At 33.6% G+C, this 19,567-nt stretch overlaps 3 protein-coding genes across 3 annotated transcripts; 1 reads left to right on the top strand and 2 right to left on the bottom strand.

Annotated features, from left to right (window-relative positions):
* Nucleotides 1-737: 737 nt before the first annotated feature.
* Nucleotides 738-5,218, top strand: LOC106138380 (beta-1,4-galactosyltransferase 1). Its single transcript, XM_013339513.2, has 4 exons — nt 738-1,284; nt 1,412-1,684; nt 2,520-2,735; nt 2,928-5,218. The coding sequence occupies exons 1-4, from the start codon at nt 950-952 to the stop codon at nt 3,055-3,057; spliced, it is 954 nt and encodes a 317-aa protein (XP_013194967.2). The 5' UTR covers nt 738-949; the 3' UTR covers nt 3,058-5,218.
* LOC106138379 (motile sperm domain-containing protein 1) lies at nt 5,212-8,614 on the bottom strand. Its single transcript, XM_013339512.2, has 4 exons — nt 8,415-8,614; nt 8,085-8,248; nt 7,531-7,706; nt 5,212-7,151 (listed from the first exon to the last, which is right to left on the bottom strand). The coding sequence occupies exons 1-4, from the start codon at nt 8,533-8,535 to the stop codon at nt 6,962-6,964; spliced, it is 651 nt and encodes a 216-aa protein (XP_013194966.1). The 5' UTR covers nt 8,536-8,614; the 3' UTR covers nt 5,212-6,961.
* Nucleotides 8,615-9,832: 1,218 nt separating this feature from the next.
* LOC106138381 (GATOR complex protein NPRL3) lies at nt 9,833-18,719 on the bottom strand. The gene is made up of 12 exons (XM_060948178.1): nt 18,602-18,719; nt 18,169-18,416; nt 17,542-17,754; nt 17,086-17,180; nt 16,293-16,506; nt 15,547-15,701; nt 14,968-15,099; nt 14,119-14,283; nt 13,447-13,618; nt 12,667-13,324; nt 12,296-12,489; nt 9,833-11,705 (listed from the first exon to the last, which is right to left on the bottom strand). The coding sequence occupies exons 2-12, from the start codon at nt 18,365-18,367 to the stop codon at nt 11,548-11,550; spliced, it is 2,355 nt and encodes a 784-aa protein (XP_060804161.1). The 5' UTR covers nt 18,368-18,416; nt 18,602-18,719; the 3' UTR covers nt 9,833-11,547.
* Between the last annotated feature and the right edge of the window lie 848 nt (nt 18,720-19,567).

Raw genomic sequence — 19,567 nt, 5'->3', positions numbered from 1 at the left:
TTCCATGCGGACGAAGTCGCGGGCGGCCTCTAGTTATTTTATAAAATAACTTAACTGTGATCTGACACAAATTTAAATTCCCTTTAAAATTAAGAAATAAAAGAAATTATTTTAAGTTACCTTAATATGTATTATTTTCACTTTGTTTGTGATTATAACTATTAGCTAATACCTAGATGGTTTTTAAGAAATACGAATAACGTCGCATTGTGGGCCCTTGCTATGCTACTAAGCTAAGTTAGACCATTTGTAATTTCTTGTTAGGTTTAGAAGCGGTCCCCCAACCCGACAATTTTCTTAGTCCAACTCAAAGTCAAAGAGAGAGAGAGAGAGAAAATGAGAACAATTTCCTATCAACTTCGTGAATAAAAACCTTTTTGTTTTGAGTTGGTATTTCATTGATTACCGTTAAGCATAATCAAAAAAATAATAAACTTAGATAATTTTTCAATAAGTAAATAAATAAATTAATAAGTATATACGGGACAAATTACACAGATTGAATTAGCCGCCAAGGAGTTCGAAACTTGTGTTACGAGATACTAACTCAACGACACTATATTTATAATAAATACTTATATGTATATATAAACATCCAAGACCCAGGCCAATCATTCTCATCATGCCCTGGCCGGGATTCGAACCCGGGACGTCCGGTGTCACAGACAGAGCACTACCGCTGCGCCACAGAGGCCGCTTATTTATTAATATCTGTGATTTCCATTGTCTGTTGTCTATATGACATTGACAAGTAACAAATAGGCTTGCTTGTTATACCGTGTTTTAAAAGATCAAAACAAACAATTTCTCATATGATTTTTCTTTTGGACAATATTTTGTTTGTTGCTTTTCCGAAATTTCAAACTAATAAACGAAATCGAATGAAGAAGAATGTAATAGCATTATTGATTTAAACATTCTATCTAAAACATTATCATAAAAAACAACAATGCGTCATGCTTGGAAAAAGAAAATAGTTTTCTGCGGGTTTCTTATTTTATTCATACTTATAATCTTTCATCCTGATATGAATGTCCGTGGAAATTACGAATATATAGAAAAGGAATTGGTTATCAAAAGATTACACGAGGAAACTGCGGCAAACTTCACAAGTAGTGCGGTGTTGCACTGCGACTATCGTGACGTAATCTTCGATGACACCACGCTCTCCCTCAGCCTGGCCGATGATGATTTGGTGGAAGACCATAAGATTAAAGAAGGAGGGGAATATGCTCCGTCCGATTGTAAACCTAAATTTAGTACAGCAATCATAGTTCCTTATAGGTTAGTATCAATACTATTTTGAACCAATTTATCATTGTGTTCTCTTTATCAGCAAGCATATTATGATGAAAATTATTGGTTCCTCGTAAAATTGATTTGAAAATATCAAATGTTTCCTCCATTTCAGAGATATTGCAGAACAATTACGAGGTTTTCTAGTATATATGCATATGTTTCTTCACCGGCAATGCATCCACTATCGCATCTATGTGGTGGAACAGATGGACTCTCGGCCTTTCAACAGAGCCAAACTTTTGAACATTGGTGCTGTGGCGGCCATGAAAGCAGGATTCCCATGTCTGGTTTTACATGATGTTGATTTGCTACCTTTGCGGCCTTCAAATTTGTATGCATGTACAAAAAGTCCTAGACATATGTCATCAAGTATTAACAAGTTCAGGTGAGTAGTACTGTTATACCTAATAATTAATGCTTTATATATAATATTTCTTAATTACAAATTCAACATGCTACTTTGTGCAATACTTTTTAATTTTATTTGCTTTGATTTTTTATTTTGCAGCTTCAACAGTATTCACAAAATAAGATGAGGATGGGAATCAAACTGTATGGCTACATTCTAAAAATATAAGTTTTGTAACACTTAATTTTAATGTGTGTTTAAAAAACTGCAAAATGTGGAAATTTATTAGACCACATTTAAACTTTTCTAAAAAAGTGATTTGGTTTTCTCTATATCTATAGGAAACCATCAGCAAGAAGAGGCCCATTGGCTTAGTTCTAAGTAGATTTGTTAGTAGGTATACCTCATTTACAGTCTTTTTTAACATGTACACATAATAATGCCTTTATCCCTTACGGGATAGGCAGAGCAAACAATCTTACGTAGACTATAAGGCAGTATTCAACTATGTGGCTTAATATGATTGGGATTCAAATAGTCACAGGTCTCTAGCACATTCTTTTTTTAATTTCTGTTTGAAAAAGGAATTATCAGTTGTAAAAGGGATAATTATATTGGCAAGAGTTTATTTTTGGCTTTTTATTTACGAGAGTTCAGTCCCATGCTGCAAGCTTGACTAGAAATAAAAATTATTTAATTTTAAACCACTTTAAGGTTACATTTTATCTGGAAAATGAAACTGAAATTTCACCAGTATCCACTATAGTCTACTTTTCCCTTTTGCCCAGGTCTTATTTGAATAAAAACCCAAACAAGCACCATGTATCAATGAGTTGTTGGTAGCCAGCTGTATATTTTCTCGTTTTTACAGATTTGTGATACCATACCTTAACCTATTTGATGGTGCTATAGCAATAGTTTCTAAGCAGTTTAAGGCTGTGAATGGTATGAGCAACGAGTTTTATGGTTGGGGTGGTGAAGATGATGATTTATATGCCAGGCTAGAGGCCCAAGGTATTAAGCCATGCCGTTTTGAGCCAAGCACAAGTCAATATCATAAAGTGACACTAGAGTCCCAAATCAGAAGGTAATTTTGTCTACTCATACTAATTTGGAAGATAGCATTATATGTTTGTAACTTTAATAATGGAAAATGTCAGAAATACTCTAAATTTTAATAAATTTAATATAACAAAGTTACATACTTAGTATGTACATAACCATATATGTATAACTAAGTTTTGTAGGTACTTATATTAATTTCTTTTTATGCTTCCAGGGACAGAAGCCGAAAATCAGTTATATATTCAAAAGAAAAAATGGCGTTGGATGGCTTAAATACGCTAAAGTTCACTGAAGTGGCAACTGTTCTTCATCCACTGTTCACTCATATCATGGTAGACTTGTAGCATATCCTGTTTATAAAAAACCTCGTTTTTGAATTCATATCACATGTTTTGTCTTGCTTGCCAGTTAAATTTTTAAAGTACCTGCCAGTTTGCCACCAATTTGACCTCAATTACATAATAAGTAGGCAAGCTAGCTGAAATAATAGCTCTATACTAGATTACTTCTCTAGTGACCTTAGTTATAATATACATAGTTTAACGTGATTAAATAATAGTTTTTAATTTGAGAGTAAGCTAGGATTTATTGTTTATTATGCGTGTTCTCGCATAAATTTACTTAAGCAAATAGTACTTGTGAACTGAAAACCTTCTCTCTTTCTACTCGTATCTGCACTTTTTAACTAATTTTACCACTATTTCCACTTGTTAAAGTATATTTTCCCATTTGTTTTTTCTCTATTTATCACTGTCACTCGCCTTTTCACTGAATTTCTACTTTCCAATGCCTGCTGTCTTGTAGTCAATTCACTATTTAAGAGTGTTCCCCTATTTCCAGAACCTGCCATTTTTAGTCTTAAGTTGAAAGTAGATGATAATATTGTTAAAAAATTACAAGAAAAAGTATATTAACGTGTTAAAGCAATAAATTAAATATGCTACTTACATAAATCTTTCTCTGTGAAAGATAGTAATATAAAATAGATTTGCTAGATAAGATGATTTATGGTTGTAATGAAAGGGATTAAATAAATATCACATGGACCATTTTATTCATATGTATGTTATTATTGTATAGCTGTTAATATCATAAATATTTATTAATCAATAATTTTTTTCTGGTATCAGTAGTGGAAATTGTAACCTTTGTTATGAAGATTATAAAAATATCTTTGTTAGATAAATCATACTTTAAATATTAAGTTATTGCGATAATTTAAAATAAAACGATAAAATTCAATTGCTCATCATCAATGATGTCAGGAAAGTGTTAGTAACTACATAATATATATATATCTATTATTAGCTACATATCAAAAAATGTCAATAGGTATATAATACGTCGATATGCTGTAAAAAGTTTTGTGAATTAAGGATTTGCTAACATTTAAATATATATGGGCTTCTTCTAATACTACATTGCAGTGGATGGCAACAGGGCTATAACGGGTATCATAGGATATCACATACCTACTGATTTTCTCTTAAGTTGTAAGTAGGGGAAGCGGGGATAATTAAGTACCTATTACCAGTTTTCAATTAAATAACAATCCATAAAACAATTATATTGAACCGTCCCATTGTTAATTCTTCAAATGTTGTGATAAACATGCATTACATAGTATTATGTAGTGAAAAGTTATACGAATATTCACGTAGTTCATAGTAGTTTCAACAGTAGTAATATGTAGGCTCTAGTTGTTGGACGCCCAAAGCGCAATTTTTAATTATTTATATCTTAAGATTCTTTTGACAACTTCTTGAAAAAGTATAACATAGTATTTGTCTAATTTCGCGACCACAAGTGCAAAAATTTTAAATTCAGTTTAAATGTAGCCCAACAATTTTCTAACATCTTAGAACCTAACTAAACTAATGGAAATTTTATATAGTACAATAAGTTACTAGATTCCTTAGAAAGATCTCGTACTTGGTTTTTAGTTTTAAAAGAAACTTTATTATTATACTACCAAGATACCTTATTTAGCACATAGGTTTAACCAAACTCGCGGCGCAGGTGCACAGCGTAGACATTAGGTTTAGTCTTCAGCCATAGCATTGGCGTACTGCGTGCACAGTTTTTTTGTGCCAGTGTTGATAATTTCACAGTAGATATCTAACAACTGACTGACTAGACTATGGGGAAACCGAGATTAGAAATTTCATGCAAAAGTTTTATAAAGGTACCTAATAAAATATGCCTAATATAATGGGTAAAGTTATCAAAACTCTTTGTGAAATTATCCGCACTGATTAAAATAAGCCAGATTCAGTCGTTATTTGTTATAAAAAATATTCTATTTCATGGACCAGAAGGTTTTTTTAAGTTATTATTTAGACTACGTATTTGCTGATTTTGTTAAAAATATAGCATACAGATGTACTGTTTGCTCAAAAATTTATAGGTATGCAGGGAATTGTGTTGTGATTGTTGTATTTTAAGAAAATATCCACCTATTCTTTTGTTGATTGTTGGTCACAAATTAAAGTTCTTTGCGAAATATACACATTTTTTATTTACATCATACTTATCATTAAACAATAAAAAGTTTAGGTAATGAATATATTTACATTATTTCGGGCTATTTACGAAATAGCAAATAAGAATTTATAATTGTATGTTCGTATCAATTAAATCCTGACAGTAAAATATGAATACTAAAATGGCTTTTTCTGTTGTCAGTATCAGAACTATGGAATGTTGAGATTTGTTTTAAATAAAAAAAATATATGTTGTTATATTGGTATTATATATTTGGCATGAAAGACGGTGGTTCCGAATCACAAGGAATTTAATTAAAACAAATAGGGGTTTATTACACAAGATATTTGGCGAAAATACGGTAAGGCCAAACAGTAATGGAACACACAAGAAATAAACATAGATGATTGATTACCGTCAAGTCAACTGAGTATTTACAGTCAAAGATCTTGCGTTCATGTGAATGTCCCTACATACAATAAAAAAAGACATATTTACAATAAAACACTATGATAATTAAAGTATTTTAAACATTACCAAATCCCGGGTCATGTGGTATAGGCGCACCCCGGGCTCTTCTTAAAAAACATACGCACAATGCGCACACCACTCAACTGCGACCAACGCTAGGTGGTTGATAAGTAAATTTAAGACATACAAAGGGTATTTAATACTTTAACATTTAATGGGTGTAGCAATTCGACACAACTAGTTTTAACTAATGGTATAAGATTGCTATTTTACCTTATTTTCATTTAAGTACTGAAAGCCCTATAGGATATTGTCTAAAGTGACAAAATATGTATAGTAAAAGTCTTGCTTCTACCATAGTGTATGTCGCAGCGACATAGATAGTTTAAAAACATGTTTAGCTTATGACGTCATTCTAAATACAATATGGCAGATTTATCATTTCTTACACTCAGAATCAGAACCAAAAAACAACATTGGTATAAATTTTTTTTGGGTTGAATAGAAATAATGTAAAAATTACCATTTTCTGACACAAATAAAAGTGGTTTAGAAACTCATCAGTGAATAAAATTTGTAACATTATTTTTTGTCATATTATCAAATAGCACCAAATTGAAAAAAATATTTCATATAAAATATATATACATAAATACCCTATCTGAATACATATATATATTTGAACAAATGGAAAGTAGTGAAAATGTCATTTTTTATTATTATTTATTTAATAATAAAAATTATAATATTATCATTTGTCATACATATTATTAAAATCAAATAGCACCAAATTAAAAATAAATATTTCATATAATATATGTATAAATACCCTGCCTTAACAATTGGAAAGTAGTGAAAATGTAGTTTTCTTTTATTATTATTTATTTATATAAAATCAGAAGGGAACACAGTTATATAACTTGATATAATTATCACATGAGCAGTTAATTTAATGAAAGTGAACATTTACATATCACTTTTATTTTCTATAAGTACACAGATTTATTAGATATTTTTGTCTCATTTTTTCCAACCAATTTGTGTTGGCGTTCAAATTTTACTTAATAAAGTTACCTAACCCAATTAGTTTAAGTCACATAAAATTGTTATAGCTATATATAATGATACATCCACCAAAAGATATGCATAAAATAAATGCTTTAATCATTGTCAAAAGGATACTAAAGTGTAACCCAAAATTCTCAAATGTGGAGAATCTTAAATAGAAGCCAGCTCTATTCAATCACCACAATATAATACTTTATATTAACTAACAAGGGAATATTCTTTACTCTATGGTCTCAGTACAAGCATACTGACTAAACCTAAAACAAAAGAAAACACCAGTTTTAAATTGGCACCAATGTGAAGCCATTCGGGCCATTGGGACTTTGGTAGCTCCTCAGGTTGTGTTGGCAGTAGCAGTGCAGCAATGCAGCATATACTGACGGCCACGGCAACCACGTTAACAGGCTGCTGATCCCTGTAAATAAAATAATTGATTTTATATTGATGATCCAGCAAGTAGGGATTTATAGGGAAGAATAAAATGTAAGAAGCAGTTATTTAAATGAATGACAAGTCTTTTGGCACCATCCATTTACTGTATGTTAAGATAAAAATGACATTCACTGAATCTTTGTGGTTTGTATTGATGCAAGATTGTCAAAATGTAAAAAGAATGTCAGGACACTTTGTTCCTTCACATTGGAAACATCATCTTTTCATGTGTAGGTATTCTTGACCTGACCTCACACTGTGTACGATTTCATAAAGGTATTTTCATTTATGCCTTCTCCCATCAACATTGCCATATTGCCAACATGAAATTAAACAATTTTGACAATAAATAAAATCAAGACCTGTTGTGAGCAGGATGATGACATTGGTGTCCTATCACCCGAGTCTGTTCTTCAATTGATCTTACTGGTGCCGTTCGGACTGAGAGTGGATGAAAGCTGTCTCCCAAGCTCTCTTGGTTTGCACTTGATGGCTCACCTTCTATCAATTTGGTGGGAATATCCCTTTTGCCTAGAGCCTAAAATGATAAAATGAAACATTGAATTTATTTTGTTTATAATACACACCTTAAAACGAGCATTCGGAATAAATAATAAGTATGGCTCTATTGTATAATATGTCCCTACTGTATTAAATATTTACATTTTAAAGTTCAAGAACACATCAGTTTTTTAAATTAAAAACTTAACACAGTGTTAAATAATAGTTATTTAATAAAATTGTTAATGTGATATGGTGTGCTGAAGTATGATCATACATTACATATAGTCAAGTCTATATCCCTTGCAGGTAGACAGAGCTAACAGGCTTTGAAAAGACTGAGAGGCCACACTCGGCTGCATAAAAACACATGGCTTATTTATTATATATAACATAAAGACTTTAAAAGATTTACCTGTTGAGTGTTCCTATCATACATAGTTATTCTAAGCTTTTCTGTAGTTTCGCAATGCGCGATGGATGGTTGTGTGTATCGTACCACAATATCTATACAGCTCTGAGGCGCTATTACTCCTTCTGGATCAATTACTGTAAATTTATTAGGAGATGTGCATAGTACTGAAAAGAAAATCATAACATTATATCCAACGTAACACACAAACCACACGATGAAACAATCTTAAAAACATTACGTATCTAACTATTTGAAGAAGTCATTATTACGTAAAGTTAATTAAATATTTTCAAAAAATCTTACGACATCGTGGTATGTTTTTTTTTTTACCTTTAAAATTTACTGAAAAATCGTAGGGGTTGTAAACAGTTAACAACTGTTTATGTGTATGTCTAGCATTTAAATAAAATTCTAATGATACAGGGAAAACGAACACAGGAAAATTCTTCATTTTTCAATTATTTCTCGCGATCAACAGCCAACAGCACAACAGGTCAATAACAAAGAAAAACAAATCGATCTCTTGACTTGACGCAAATTTGTTAGCTGTCATCTGTTACTGTCAAACATATTATTTGAAATCCTTTTCGTGGAGAAGCAAACTAGGCAAATGGATTTAAAACCCATACAGCCATTGTCCGAAAAAAATAAAATAAGCTCAAAGATTATACATACATACAACCCAAGCTAATAAAAGCGTAGTAAAAATAGTTTGCTAGGCGCCCTTGCCATACTTACTTAACCTACGACGTTCATAAAACAACTTTCATAAAAAAGGATAACCAATGGTTGGGGGTTAAAATATATTTGGGAATTTTCGTTCTGGACCTAACTGCTGCTTAGCTACGCGACATGATCTTATTTATTTCGCCCGTTGACTGCCGTTACCCTTCACATACATTTAAATTATTAAGCCTTTTTTATAATAGATTGTCCATAACCTTAAGTTATCGGTGGTATGCAAGATGAGGCCTAAGGTGGTGCACGTAAGCTCTAATGCTCTAGTGCCCTTGATTCACCCTTGCCTTGAAAATCTCCAAGTTATATATCAGGGATGAGAGATGCGGGGAGGGAATTTCAAATCACAGCGGTACGCATCACAAAAGATTTGGTGAATTGCAATTTGCGAAGGGTGGGGATGGGGATATCGACCATGTACTGGTGGAATCCCTGCCCACGCCGCGTCGTCCACAATATTTGAATCAAGATGTGTGGCCCTGTCGTCGCCGCTCGTGTATTATTTCTTATGGTGCCGTCTCCTGCCAGTTTGGAAATCATTATAGCTGTTATAATTTATTATAGCGGTTAAGTGCTCTTCTTGAGCCACTGACTGTACTATTTAAAGTCGCAAGACTTAATCCCGTACTAACCGCCGCTTTCTTCCCTCGTTTTCATATTAGTTTATTTATCACTAGCGACCCGCCCCGGCTTCGCACGGGTGCAAAATTCGGAAAAACTTATACATAAAAACCTTCCTCTTGAATCACTCTACCTGTTACAAAAAATCGCATCAAAATCCGTTGCGTAATTTTAAAGATTTAAGCATACAGACAAACAGACTAAAATAGCGACTTTGTTTTATACTATGTAGTGATACCAGCGGTTAGGTATGACTATGCAAATGTCTCCGCAGTTATAGTACCTATCATTTTTGTACCTTTGCCCTTTAAGTGTAGGTAAGTACAACTTTTTTAAAAGTATGGAAATAGTGCTTGCGGTTTCAGGCATGATTAAAGCGATAAACAAAGTATTTTCAATAAATATTTATTTAAAGGTTACATAATAATTAAAAAATACACCGATTGAAACTTCGTAAAAAATGTGAATGTGAAATATACAAAAGTCTTCCCTTACGATAAATATTTTTAGTGCGTACCATATATTACTGTATATATTATAATAGAGGTTTAAACATGTTTAATATTTTCTTTTGTTCCAAAACTAACTAAAAATATACATTTATTTTAAACAATTTACATAAGCATCATTTATAAAAAAAGGATAAATATTCTAGGCTGCATTTTATTAATTATTTAGCTTTCATTGTCTTTACAAATTATCTACATAAAAAGCTTACATATATTATTTACAGATAATTTGAATAAAAACATATAGACTATCGTCGCCATTCGAACATAAATAAAAATCCTGGATAACCTGATAAAAGCGAAATACATTTTTACTAGTAATTTTTATTGTACCAATAATAGGAACAATTTTAATTGAGAGCTAACGAAATGCCTTACTGGGGACGCCAAAGAATAATTAAAAATCAATATAAAATTATAACATCCTTTTATCTCTAGAATGTTCATCGATCATGTCTATTGTTCAAATTTCAAGTGTAACATAGCTTGATTTTTCTATCATTGATATGACGTTCCTCAACTATTTTCGCCATTTAAAAAATTTGTACCATTTAAAATAAAAATTTTATTGTATTGCAATAAATACACTTCTCATTGTGAATGAGTAGTTTTGTTTATTTGAGGATTGTGGCTCTGAGCTTTATTGCAATAATTTAATTAAAAAAAAAGTCCAAGTTCGCCCGGTTAGGACGGCCGAATTTGGAACGGACACTTTTTCAGCTGGTTTGTCTATATTGGGGGTTAGTTGTTTATACGTCTATGCAAATGACAACTTTTGTAGTAAAATAGATTATGTATCACGATACTGTTAATGAGATATTGGGAGAAAACTATGAAAAAACTAGGAATTAGCTAATTTTTTTAAACATCTGATTTTTGAAAGACAGATACAAATGTATGCAAGAATAAACAATCATGGAAAATATTGAAAAGAATATTAACTGTTGTACTGTATATAAAAAGAAATTAAATGTTCAAATTTTTTTACTATATCTTATATAAAACTAGTTGTGCCCGCGACTTCGTCCGCGTGGAATAGTTATTTTGGGCATCATTGAAGCCTTCAAGGATGAATTATTTTCCCCGTTTTTTTCACATATTCCATTATTTCTTCGCTCCTTATAATTCCAGATCCAGCCTTCCTCGAGAAATGGTCTATTCAACGCAAAAAGAATTTTTCAATTCGAACCAGTAGTTCCAGAGTTTCCTGATTAGCACGTTCAAACAAACAAACTCTTCAGCTTTATAATAGTACAGATTCTCGTGTCACAATGTTCGTTCCCGTACTCCTCCGAAATGGCTTAAACGATCTCATGAAATTTTGTAAGCATATTGAGTAGGTCTGAGAATCGGCTAATATCTATTTTGCATATCCCTTAGTGATAATGGTTGTCCACCCTTAACAGGGTCAGCTAGTATATAATTATATACTAGCTATATATATATATATATAGTTTGGCGTCATTTACATGTGAGTGCGGTCATGATTTATTATATATTTATAAAAAAATCAGGAAGCGGACACCGGGCGCGAAGCATTTTAACGGAGGGTGCAACTGAGAAAACGCAAAGATGTTAGAGATATAACTACGACGTTAACAATGGTAGGGGTAAAGCATGGCGACCGCGGGGTCCTCAGTCTCGAAGGTGATGAGCACGTCTTTGAACTTGTCCAGAAGTTGCATCAGCTGCGATCGACTCACATTTTCCATGAACATTATTTCTTCAAGGTGTTGCTCTCCACGGAAGTAGCCTGAAGTCAAAATCAATTTAGTCTATATTATAGAAATAAGTTATCCCGTGCGTAACATTTATTTATTTGGGAAACATACAATTGTAAAAACTCTGTAACAATATACACATATTATAATACATCAATCAATAAAGTTTCCACTACCACAGTGTTCCACACAGTTTTTTATATAAACCAATTATTGTAACTCCATAAGAGTCATTAAGAGTCTGCTTTGTTATAAATTATTTAAGTATAATGTACTTGTAATGAGGTCGGTAATGGTAGGTTGCGCTTTTCTGCGCCGTCGAATATTTTTGATGCGACATAAAAGTGCTAGCACTGCATTTAAACATTAATTTAGATAACACTTCTCATTTGAAATGTCTACATTTGGAAGTTGCCCCTCTACTATGAAGGGGTCTACAAGATTCACCAGGAGACCACCTCAAAGCCATCTTAACGTGGCCATTGAGTCCACTGTATTTAGGGTGAATCTCTTGAATCTAGGGTGGAAAACCAAACTATTCAGTAACTGTAGGAAAAATTTCTAAGGAGTTTGGATATCCTATGCTTACACATCGAGGTAAGTACAGATATATCTTCCCTACCTTTTTTGTGAAGCTGTGCTAACAAAAGCAAATCGTCTGTTTGTTTCGAGGCCGGTATATTTGATAGAACACTTCGCTCCTCGACCGTGAAAGTGTCGAGAAGAGACTCCGTAGTGAGCGACTCTGGTGGTATTCTACACGCGTCCACCACGTCACAGCTTGCGGGGACGTTCCATACTGTCGGTTGTTGGAAGCTGTGGAATTGATTAGTATAAATAGTCATCCCGGAAAGTCAATTTCACGAAGCAAATCCATTATCTGATTTCTGTATGTCTGATAACACTTTATCCGCTTTAGATCATAGTTCCTACACAAGTGCCAGAAACACAGCAAAACAATCAATTGTAGTCGTTAAAAACATGAAAACTTACCTCATCTCGCTCTGTAACTTGAGATTTAATGACACACCATTCTTCTTCTCAGCGTTTAGGAACCCATTACCCAATTTCTGTCTAGGAGAAACTTCTTGATCACTAAACTTATCCTCATCACTGCTCAAATTCAAAGCACTTTCATTATCTTTCAATGACAAATCAGACAATCTAGATGGCAACACTTTCAATTTCTCTTCACTTTTTTCTTTACCATTTGCATGTTCTGTATGACCATTGACTCCATTTGTTTCACCATTACCATTGATGTTACTAGAAATGCCACTGTCCACTGAATTTCCTTGTATTTTCTTCTTGTCTGTACTTTCATATTCACCGTTGACTTCTTTAGCTTTGACTGGTCCATCAACACAATCAATTCCATCATCAAATGAATGGTTAGCAGAGTCAACTTCACTGAATTTGTCAAATTTTGTGTAATCCGATTCTATGACTATAGGTTTTGTGTGCGAGAAGTCTGTTTGGTTAAGATTGTTTTCAGTTGGGTAGTCTTCATCGGAGTCTGGGAATAGATTTGTGCTTTCTCTAGGTTCCACAGGCTCGGGCACATTTAACTGCATTTGATTTAACGATGAGAATGACACGCTGCACGATTGATTATAGATGTCGTGCTTTTCACAGAAGTACTCTTTGCCATCTGAAAGAGCAATATTTTGTTTGAAGAGGTGTTCTATATTTTAAATATGATACCTAAAGTGTTAATATATTAGTATGACAGCTGTCAAAATCATAGTTTTTGCAATGAGAACAACACGTCACCCTGGTCGCGGCCCCAGCAGCTGGGCGAGTTGAACTGCACGTAGGTGTGCAGCTGCAGCAGCAGCCGGCGCTGCAGCAGCCACGACACGCAGCGCGCCAGCCGCCGCGCGCCCGCCAGCGAGCCCCGCGAGATGTACCACAGTGGCGCCGGGAGCGAGAACTCGCCCAGCATCTATACAAAAACACTCTATATTTATTCAAGTTTCCGCCAAGCACAAGTATAGTAAGCCACAGCAATTTTTTATTCAGAATCCATGGATACTGTAAGGTTTAAATTTTAAAGATTATATATATTAATAGAAAAAAGAATAGGACCACTCCATCTTTCCCATGGATGTCGTAAAAGGCGACTAAGGGATAGGCTTACAAACTTGGGATTCTTTTTTAGGCGATGGGCTAGCAAACTGTCACTATTTGAATCTCAATTCTTAAGCCAAATAGCTGAATGTGGCCATTCAATCTTTTCAAGACTGTTGGCTCTGTCTGCCCCGCAAGGGATATAGACGTGACCTATTCGTGACGTGACGTATGTATGTATGAAGCCAACGGAAGAAACTTTTTGGAGAACCAATCCATTATATAGGACTTTGCAAACAATATGAGGTGTTGGTGAAACAGTTCTTTGAAAAAAAAAACCATTGCACTGGTACATGGTTATTGTGATATTGTTACCTGTAATAAACAAAGTCCAGGGAATTCTTTAGCGAACTCGTACACCAGTGGTGAATTAATGTGAACACTCGCGCCTGGAGCGACTACGTAAACATTTCCTTCACATAGTGGGTAGATCACCGTTGCTTTGGCCCAGTAAACCAAATGGCCAGTTAGTTGGAAAACCTGAAAAAAAAAATGTGTGAAGATAGTGGATCAAGCAGAATAAGTATGCAAGATTCATGACAAGTAGAAAGACTCTTTGAGGTTACGTTTTCCCTCAGGAAAATATCACACTTCTGAGTAAAAAAACATCAGAGTTAACCTGACCAGCAAATACTACTCGCCGAAAATGGTGCCACTGTTATTCTTTTCCCCGCAAATACTATTAAAAAGATGGCGCTACATACTTGAAATGAAAAAAAGGAAATAAAAAATATTTTATTTGGAAACAAAAACAAGTACAATTTAAGTAACATAGGATAACGATGACATCTGCAGAAGTTATGAAACTGTGTCGCAGATCACAAATACATGAATACCTCATGTATTTGAAGTATAGTAAGTAATCCCAAATTATATTATAAATGCAAAAGTAAGTTTATTTGGTTATTGTCTCTTACGCGTGCGTGGTCGCGCGCGTTATCTTCTAAACTTCTTGAAATTTTGTGTTTATATAATTAAAAGAATCTGGAGCAGGTCCTGCTCTAGATTCTTTTAGAGAGATAAGACATAGGGTACTTTTTATCCCGGTAAAAAGTATAGTTCCCGTGGGATTTGCAAAAAAAAAAAAGAACTTGTTGGTTGTGCTAAATTCGCGCGGGCAGATAAAATTTAGTTAGAAATAATATTATGTTACATAGTCGGCACCTGAGTGAGACTCAAATCTGCTTCAATGGCAAGTGTTTGCAAACTTTTGAGGGGACTGTACAACTTTATAAGCCGTAGCAAAGCAGGGCTGCCATCCAGCGGGATTGAGGCTAGAAGCTCATTCGGGTCTACCTATAAAATAAAAACTGACATGAAATAATTCCTTATTAATGAAACACATTGATTTGATTGGTACTAGAAGTTAATAATTAATTCTTTATATACATGATCTATATATTTGGGAGGTCTGTGGGAGTTCCCAATAATCCTTCACTAACTTAATTTAAGCCTTTATTTATACAAACAATTTACATTTTCATTATTATTTCCACTACGCCTAGTCTGTCTGTATATCAATTGTTGACATAGGCCTTCACTAACTTACAAGTACTTTATTAAGTCATTTTAATTCTTAATACATAAAAGTCACGATTTCTAACAACTGTGTGAATTTCTGTGCAATGAATTTATTGCAAATAAACTTTAATAGAAGAAAACAAGACTAATATACGCATCCTTAGAGGAAGTAGGATTATTTAATGATAGCCATAGCCTTATATTTCAATAAACTATAATTACCAATAACAAAATTCCATGATAAGGCCTCAGCTTCTGCAAGCATTTGTCTATTGTCTCCGGTTCTATAATGAGTCCCCTATTGTGTATCTGATGTGCTTTATGTGGCAAACAAAACGAAAGTAGGACCCATTTGTTTATGCGTACTTGAACTATACCTGCAAATAAAAACAGAGCAATATTGGATAATCTGACAAATTTGATATTAATAATGAACAAAGTGTGATGTTCGACTTAAAAAATGATAAGCTCATATCTAAGTAGAATAAGATTTAGCAGCGGTTTGGTAAATATTTCCGAAAGGCGGCGACCTTCATCAGGGACTTTAATTTTAAACCCCTTAGTGATGTGTGGGTGTGTATGTCTAGAAGACTGGCCATTACTATACACCACTGAAGGGCTTCCTACTACTGATTATAGTAAATAATGTATTTAGTTCCCAGGAGATGATTATGATTACGAAAAGTGCAACTATCACATATAATGCTTGTTTGATCTCCCAAATATTATTGTGCGTCAACTCATATTAACTTACAAACATGTTATAAGGATGAATATTGATACATACATACATACATACATAAAATCACGCCTCTTTCCCGGAGGGGTAGGCAGAGACTACCTCTTTCCACTTGCCACGATCTCTGCATACTTCTTTCGCTTCGTCCACATTCATAACTCTCTTCATACAAGCTCGGCGGTTTGATGAATGAATATTGATGAGTGAATAACTATTCAAAGTAACAAACCTGTGCTACTCAATTCCTCAAAAACTGATTTCATTGACCTAGCCAAAGTACTTCTCTGCAATATGAGGTGAAACGCAGACTTTTGCCCGCCATCTGGTCCATTGTCCACAATGTTTGTGTTAGAACTCACAGAGTGGCGTGGATTGTCTTCGTCTTCATCATTCTCACCGTTCAACTCATTGTCCAATGATGACACTTCATCATGAGCACCCAACTGATAAAAGTTAAGTAATAGGTTTGTTTGTTTGCTTGTAAACTCTTTAATGCACATAGAAAGAAATGTGACAAATTACAAAACAGTCATTGGACTTAAAAGAATATTTATAATGGCGGACTTATCCTAATTGGGATTTGCGTCAGTCAACTAATATAGGTTTTACAATCAAATAGTTTTGTGATGTGAAAACCAGTCAAGTGAGAGTCGGAATTGCGCACGAAGGGTTCCGTACCATCATCAGGTTTGTTACTTAAATATTCACGTTTCTACCTGTTTATGACCAAAAAATTGCTGAACAATTAAAGAAATGACAAATGCCATGCCATCTAGCCAACAACAACGCCATCTAGCGCAAATCTGTAGAACTACAACGCGGTCAATACATACCATGTTGCATGTCCACACCTAATAAGTTCAGAGAAATTAATTAGATGGTGCTGTCAATAACAAAATATGTTGTATCCCCCAAATAAATTCCTTAATTGTTTTTAAGAATTTATTTTGAATTGTAATATACAAGTAAATCATCTGTAAAAATTGTAAGCGCCTACCAGTTAACTTTATTAATATAATTACCATTATTTTCATTTCTTCAGTCAAATATGAGCACCTTTTTTCCTCATGCCTAAGTGCCTTTCCCAGTCTTTTGCTCAAGTCATAGTAACACTTAACTGAAAAAGTATAATCATAATTAGAAAGTTTTGTCTATTGATTTTTTTATAATCTTAATAAGGTTTCAACTATGTATATTTAAATGTTTTGTTAGTTTTATAAAAAAGATAGCACTGACTCAGTTGCATAATTTTAAGAACATACATTTTTCTTTGAGATCTCTCTACTTCTAAGATCTCTTTTCTTCTTAGAAACAAGTTTTAAAGGCACTTTCAAACCGGTATACAGTAGGTGATAATGATAACCGACTAAGCCAATGATATATATACATAGTAAGTAATAGATCTTTTGGTTTCTCTTCAACTTCAACTCTGTTAATAATCTTCTAATTGTTTACAAATCTCATGCAACACTGCTTACCAATAGAATGGCTTGCAGAAGCTTGTAATGCGAACACAATATTTATAAGTATCATAGCAGCTGTGTCATCCTTATTGGTCCGGTATGGTAGCAGCGTGGGATGCCCAACAAATCTTACATCGTTAACTTTCAACTCAAACTTTCTGTTGCACAACTCTGCCTTGACCGCAAACAAGGTTGATAGCATTTCATCTGTGAAACCACTCAGCTGACCTGTAAAAATGGAACTCAGCAAAAATTTTATGGTGACTTTGCACAGAGACTGTCAGTCTGTAGTCTGAGCATTTAATTATTATCTTTTAGAAGAAAGGAAAAGAGCTTTATTAATTTATAAAATTATATAATATATAAAGAAGTATTTAGTACAGTAATTGTAGTATAAAGGTGCTACTTATTCCAATAGAAACCTCTTCCAGTAGACCCATGAGAGGAGAGATAAATATTTTTATTTCAATTTCTTAAGGATAACAAAGTAGGCTCTCCCTTACACTCAAGGCAGGTTAGTGTCAGCCAGTTGATTATAAAAATATTGCCAAATAAGTATTTATATTGCTAGAGGACTCCTCGTTATAATAAATAATGCTGAAGTAATATTTATCATTGTTAATGGACATAATTGAGGATTACCTTGACAAATATTTGATGTCTGCGACTGAGGATTTTGAAGGAGATCCTCAGTAGAAGAAACTGCATAAGGATTATGTCGACCACACTTTTTCTGGGTATTATCATCTTTGCTTTCTGTGGTGTAAGGATATCGAAAGAGCAACCTATCTCCTTTACTGTCTGACTTTACAAAAAATATATTTAAAGGATTCACTTCCATGACTGTATTATTTCCAACTACAGCACAAGAAAAATCACAAAATACCTAACTGCAAAACAATGACAAATTATATTGTTTATTTGTAATGACGTTCATTTGCATGCTAAACCACAGGTATTAATATATATTGATGCTTCACGTCAAACTTCTTGAATCCAACATGTACCCAATACCATTCAATTGATTGGAATATTAGCTTTACCAATGTTTTAGTACAAATTCTTTGATAACTACCTAAACTATTTGATTTCCTTCTCGAAGTAAAATTTTAGAGTCTATTTGCAAATTCCAAACCAAAAAACAACAAAACATTAATCATACTGTGGTTCGTAGGTACCTAGTTTTTTTTATGATTCTCACGAAACACTATCTGTCAGTGTCAAATTGTCAATCATAAAAATATGTTTTTTTTTTTGGTTTATTCCATTACCTACTTTATTAAGGAGAAAAATATAACTATATTCATTGGAGCATTAAATACAAGGAAACAAATGTATTATGAGTAAGACTGTTCAGTCTGCGCTCGCGCCTGCAGGGAGTGGAGTGGACTTGTCCGTGCGCTACGCATGTACATGTTAAGAAAATGGCATGCTCATGGACGTAATAATAATAACTATAAGGTCCATGGGCAATAATGGGCATGCTTATTAATGTGTATACATACACATGCTTATTAATGTTGACGCATATAAACATTGATAATCAAGCAATGCGAAAGTCTATAAGTATTGAAAATAGTGTGCCCCTCAACAAAAACAGCATTTTACGCATCCTTGATTTATATCGAGAGATGCCATATTAATTACGTATGGGAAAAAAAATCATAGACACAAACATACATTAATGTAGTCTCGTCTATATCCCTTGCGGGGTAGATAGAGCCAACAGTCCTGAACGTGTTCTCTATGTTTTAATGATAGAATCTTAAGAAATAAGATTGCAGGGGTTAACAGTTTTCTTTATCTTCCTTTCAAATACTGAAAAAAATTGAGATGAAAACGAGGTCATAAGCTCTTACTCGGAGGTAGTTTCTTAAGTCGGATGGTTCCAACATTATTAGTATAAGTTAAAGTCATTGCTGCAAGTGCTACGGGTGCTACGACAATTTTTTTGGGCTTCGAAAGTACAGGTGCCATACAACCGCCTACGTTGATCGACAGATTGTGTGCGGCTGAGTAAGCATTCGTTTTTCAGACTGAT

The sequence above is a fragment of the Amyelois transitella genome, chromosome 15, assembly GCF_032362555.1.
Source record: "Amyelois transitella isolate CPQ chromosome 15, ilAmyTran1.1, whole genome shotgun sequence".
NCBI lineage: Eukaryota > Metazoa > Arthropoda > Insecta > Lepidoptera > Pyralidae > Amyelois > Amyelois transitella.
Note: the sequence above shows the minus strand (reverse complement) of the source record. Positions and strands in the feature narration are given on the sequence as shown.

What these genes read in the sequence shown, in the direction of transcription:
- LOC106138380 (XM_013339513.2), top strand. Translation starts at nt 950, where the DNA reads ATGCGTCATGCTTGGAAAAAGAAAATAGTTTTCTGCGGGTTTCTTATT. An exon ending in TCAAGTATTAACAAGTTCAG is followed by an intron (nt 1,685 to 2,519) that starts GTGAGTAGTACT and finishes TCGTTTTTACAG; the next exon opens with ATTTGTGATACCATACCTTA. An exon ending in CTAGAGTCCCAAATCAGAAG is followed by an intron (nt 2,736 to 2,927) that starts GTAATTTTGTCT and finishes TTATGCTTCCAG; the next exon opens with GGACAGAAGCCGAAAATCAG.
- LOC106138379 (XM_013339512.2), bottom strand. Translation starts at nt 8,535, where the DNA reads ATGAAGAATTTTCCTGTGTTCGTTTTCCCTGTATCATTAGAATTTTAT. An exon ending in TTTTTCAGTAAATTTTAAAG is followed by an intron (nt 8,249 to 8,414) that starts GTAAAAAAAAAA and finishes TTTTCTTTTCAG; the next exon opens with TACTATGCACATCTCCTAAT. An exon ending in CATCATCCTGCTCACAACAG is followed by an intron (nt 7,152 to 7,530) that starts GTCTTGATTTTA and finishes TTTTATTTACAG; the next exon opens with GGATCAGCAGCCTGTTAACG.
- LOC106138381 (XM_060948178.1), bottom strand. Translation starts at nt 18,367, where the DNA reads ATGGAAGTGAATCCTTTAAATATATTTTTTGTAAAGTCAGACAGTAAA. An exon ending in CTGAAGAAATGAAAATAATG is followed by an intron (nt 16,507 to 17,085) that starts GTAATTATATTA and finishes AACTTTTATCAG; the next exon opens with TTGGGTGCTCATGATGAAGT. An exon ending in CTGCTGGGGCCGCGACCAGG is followed by an intron (nt 13,325 to 13,446) that starts GTGACGTGTTGT and finishes TTGCTCTTTCAG; the next exon opens with ATGGCAAAGAGTACTTCTGT.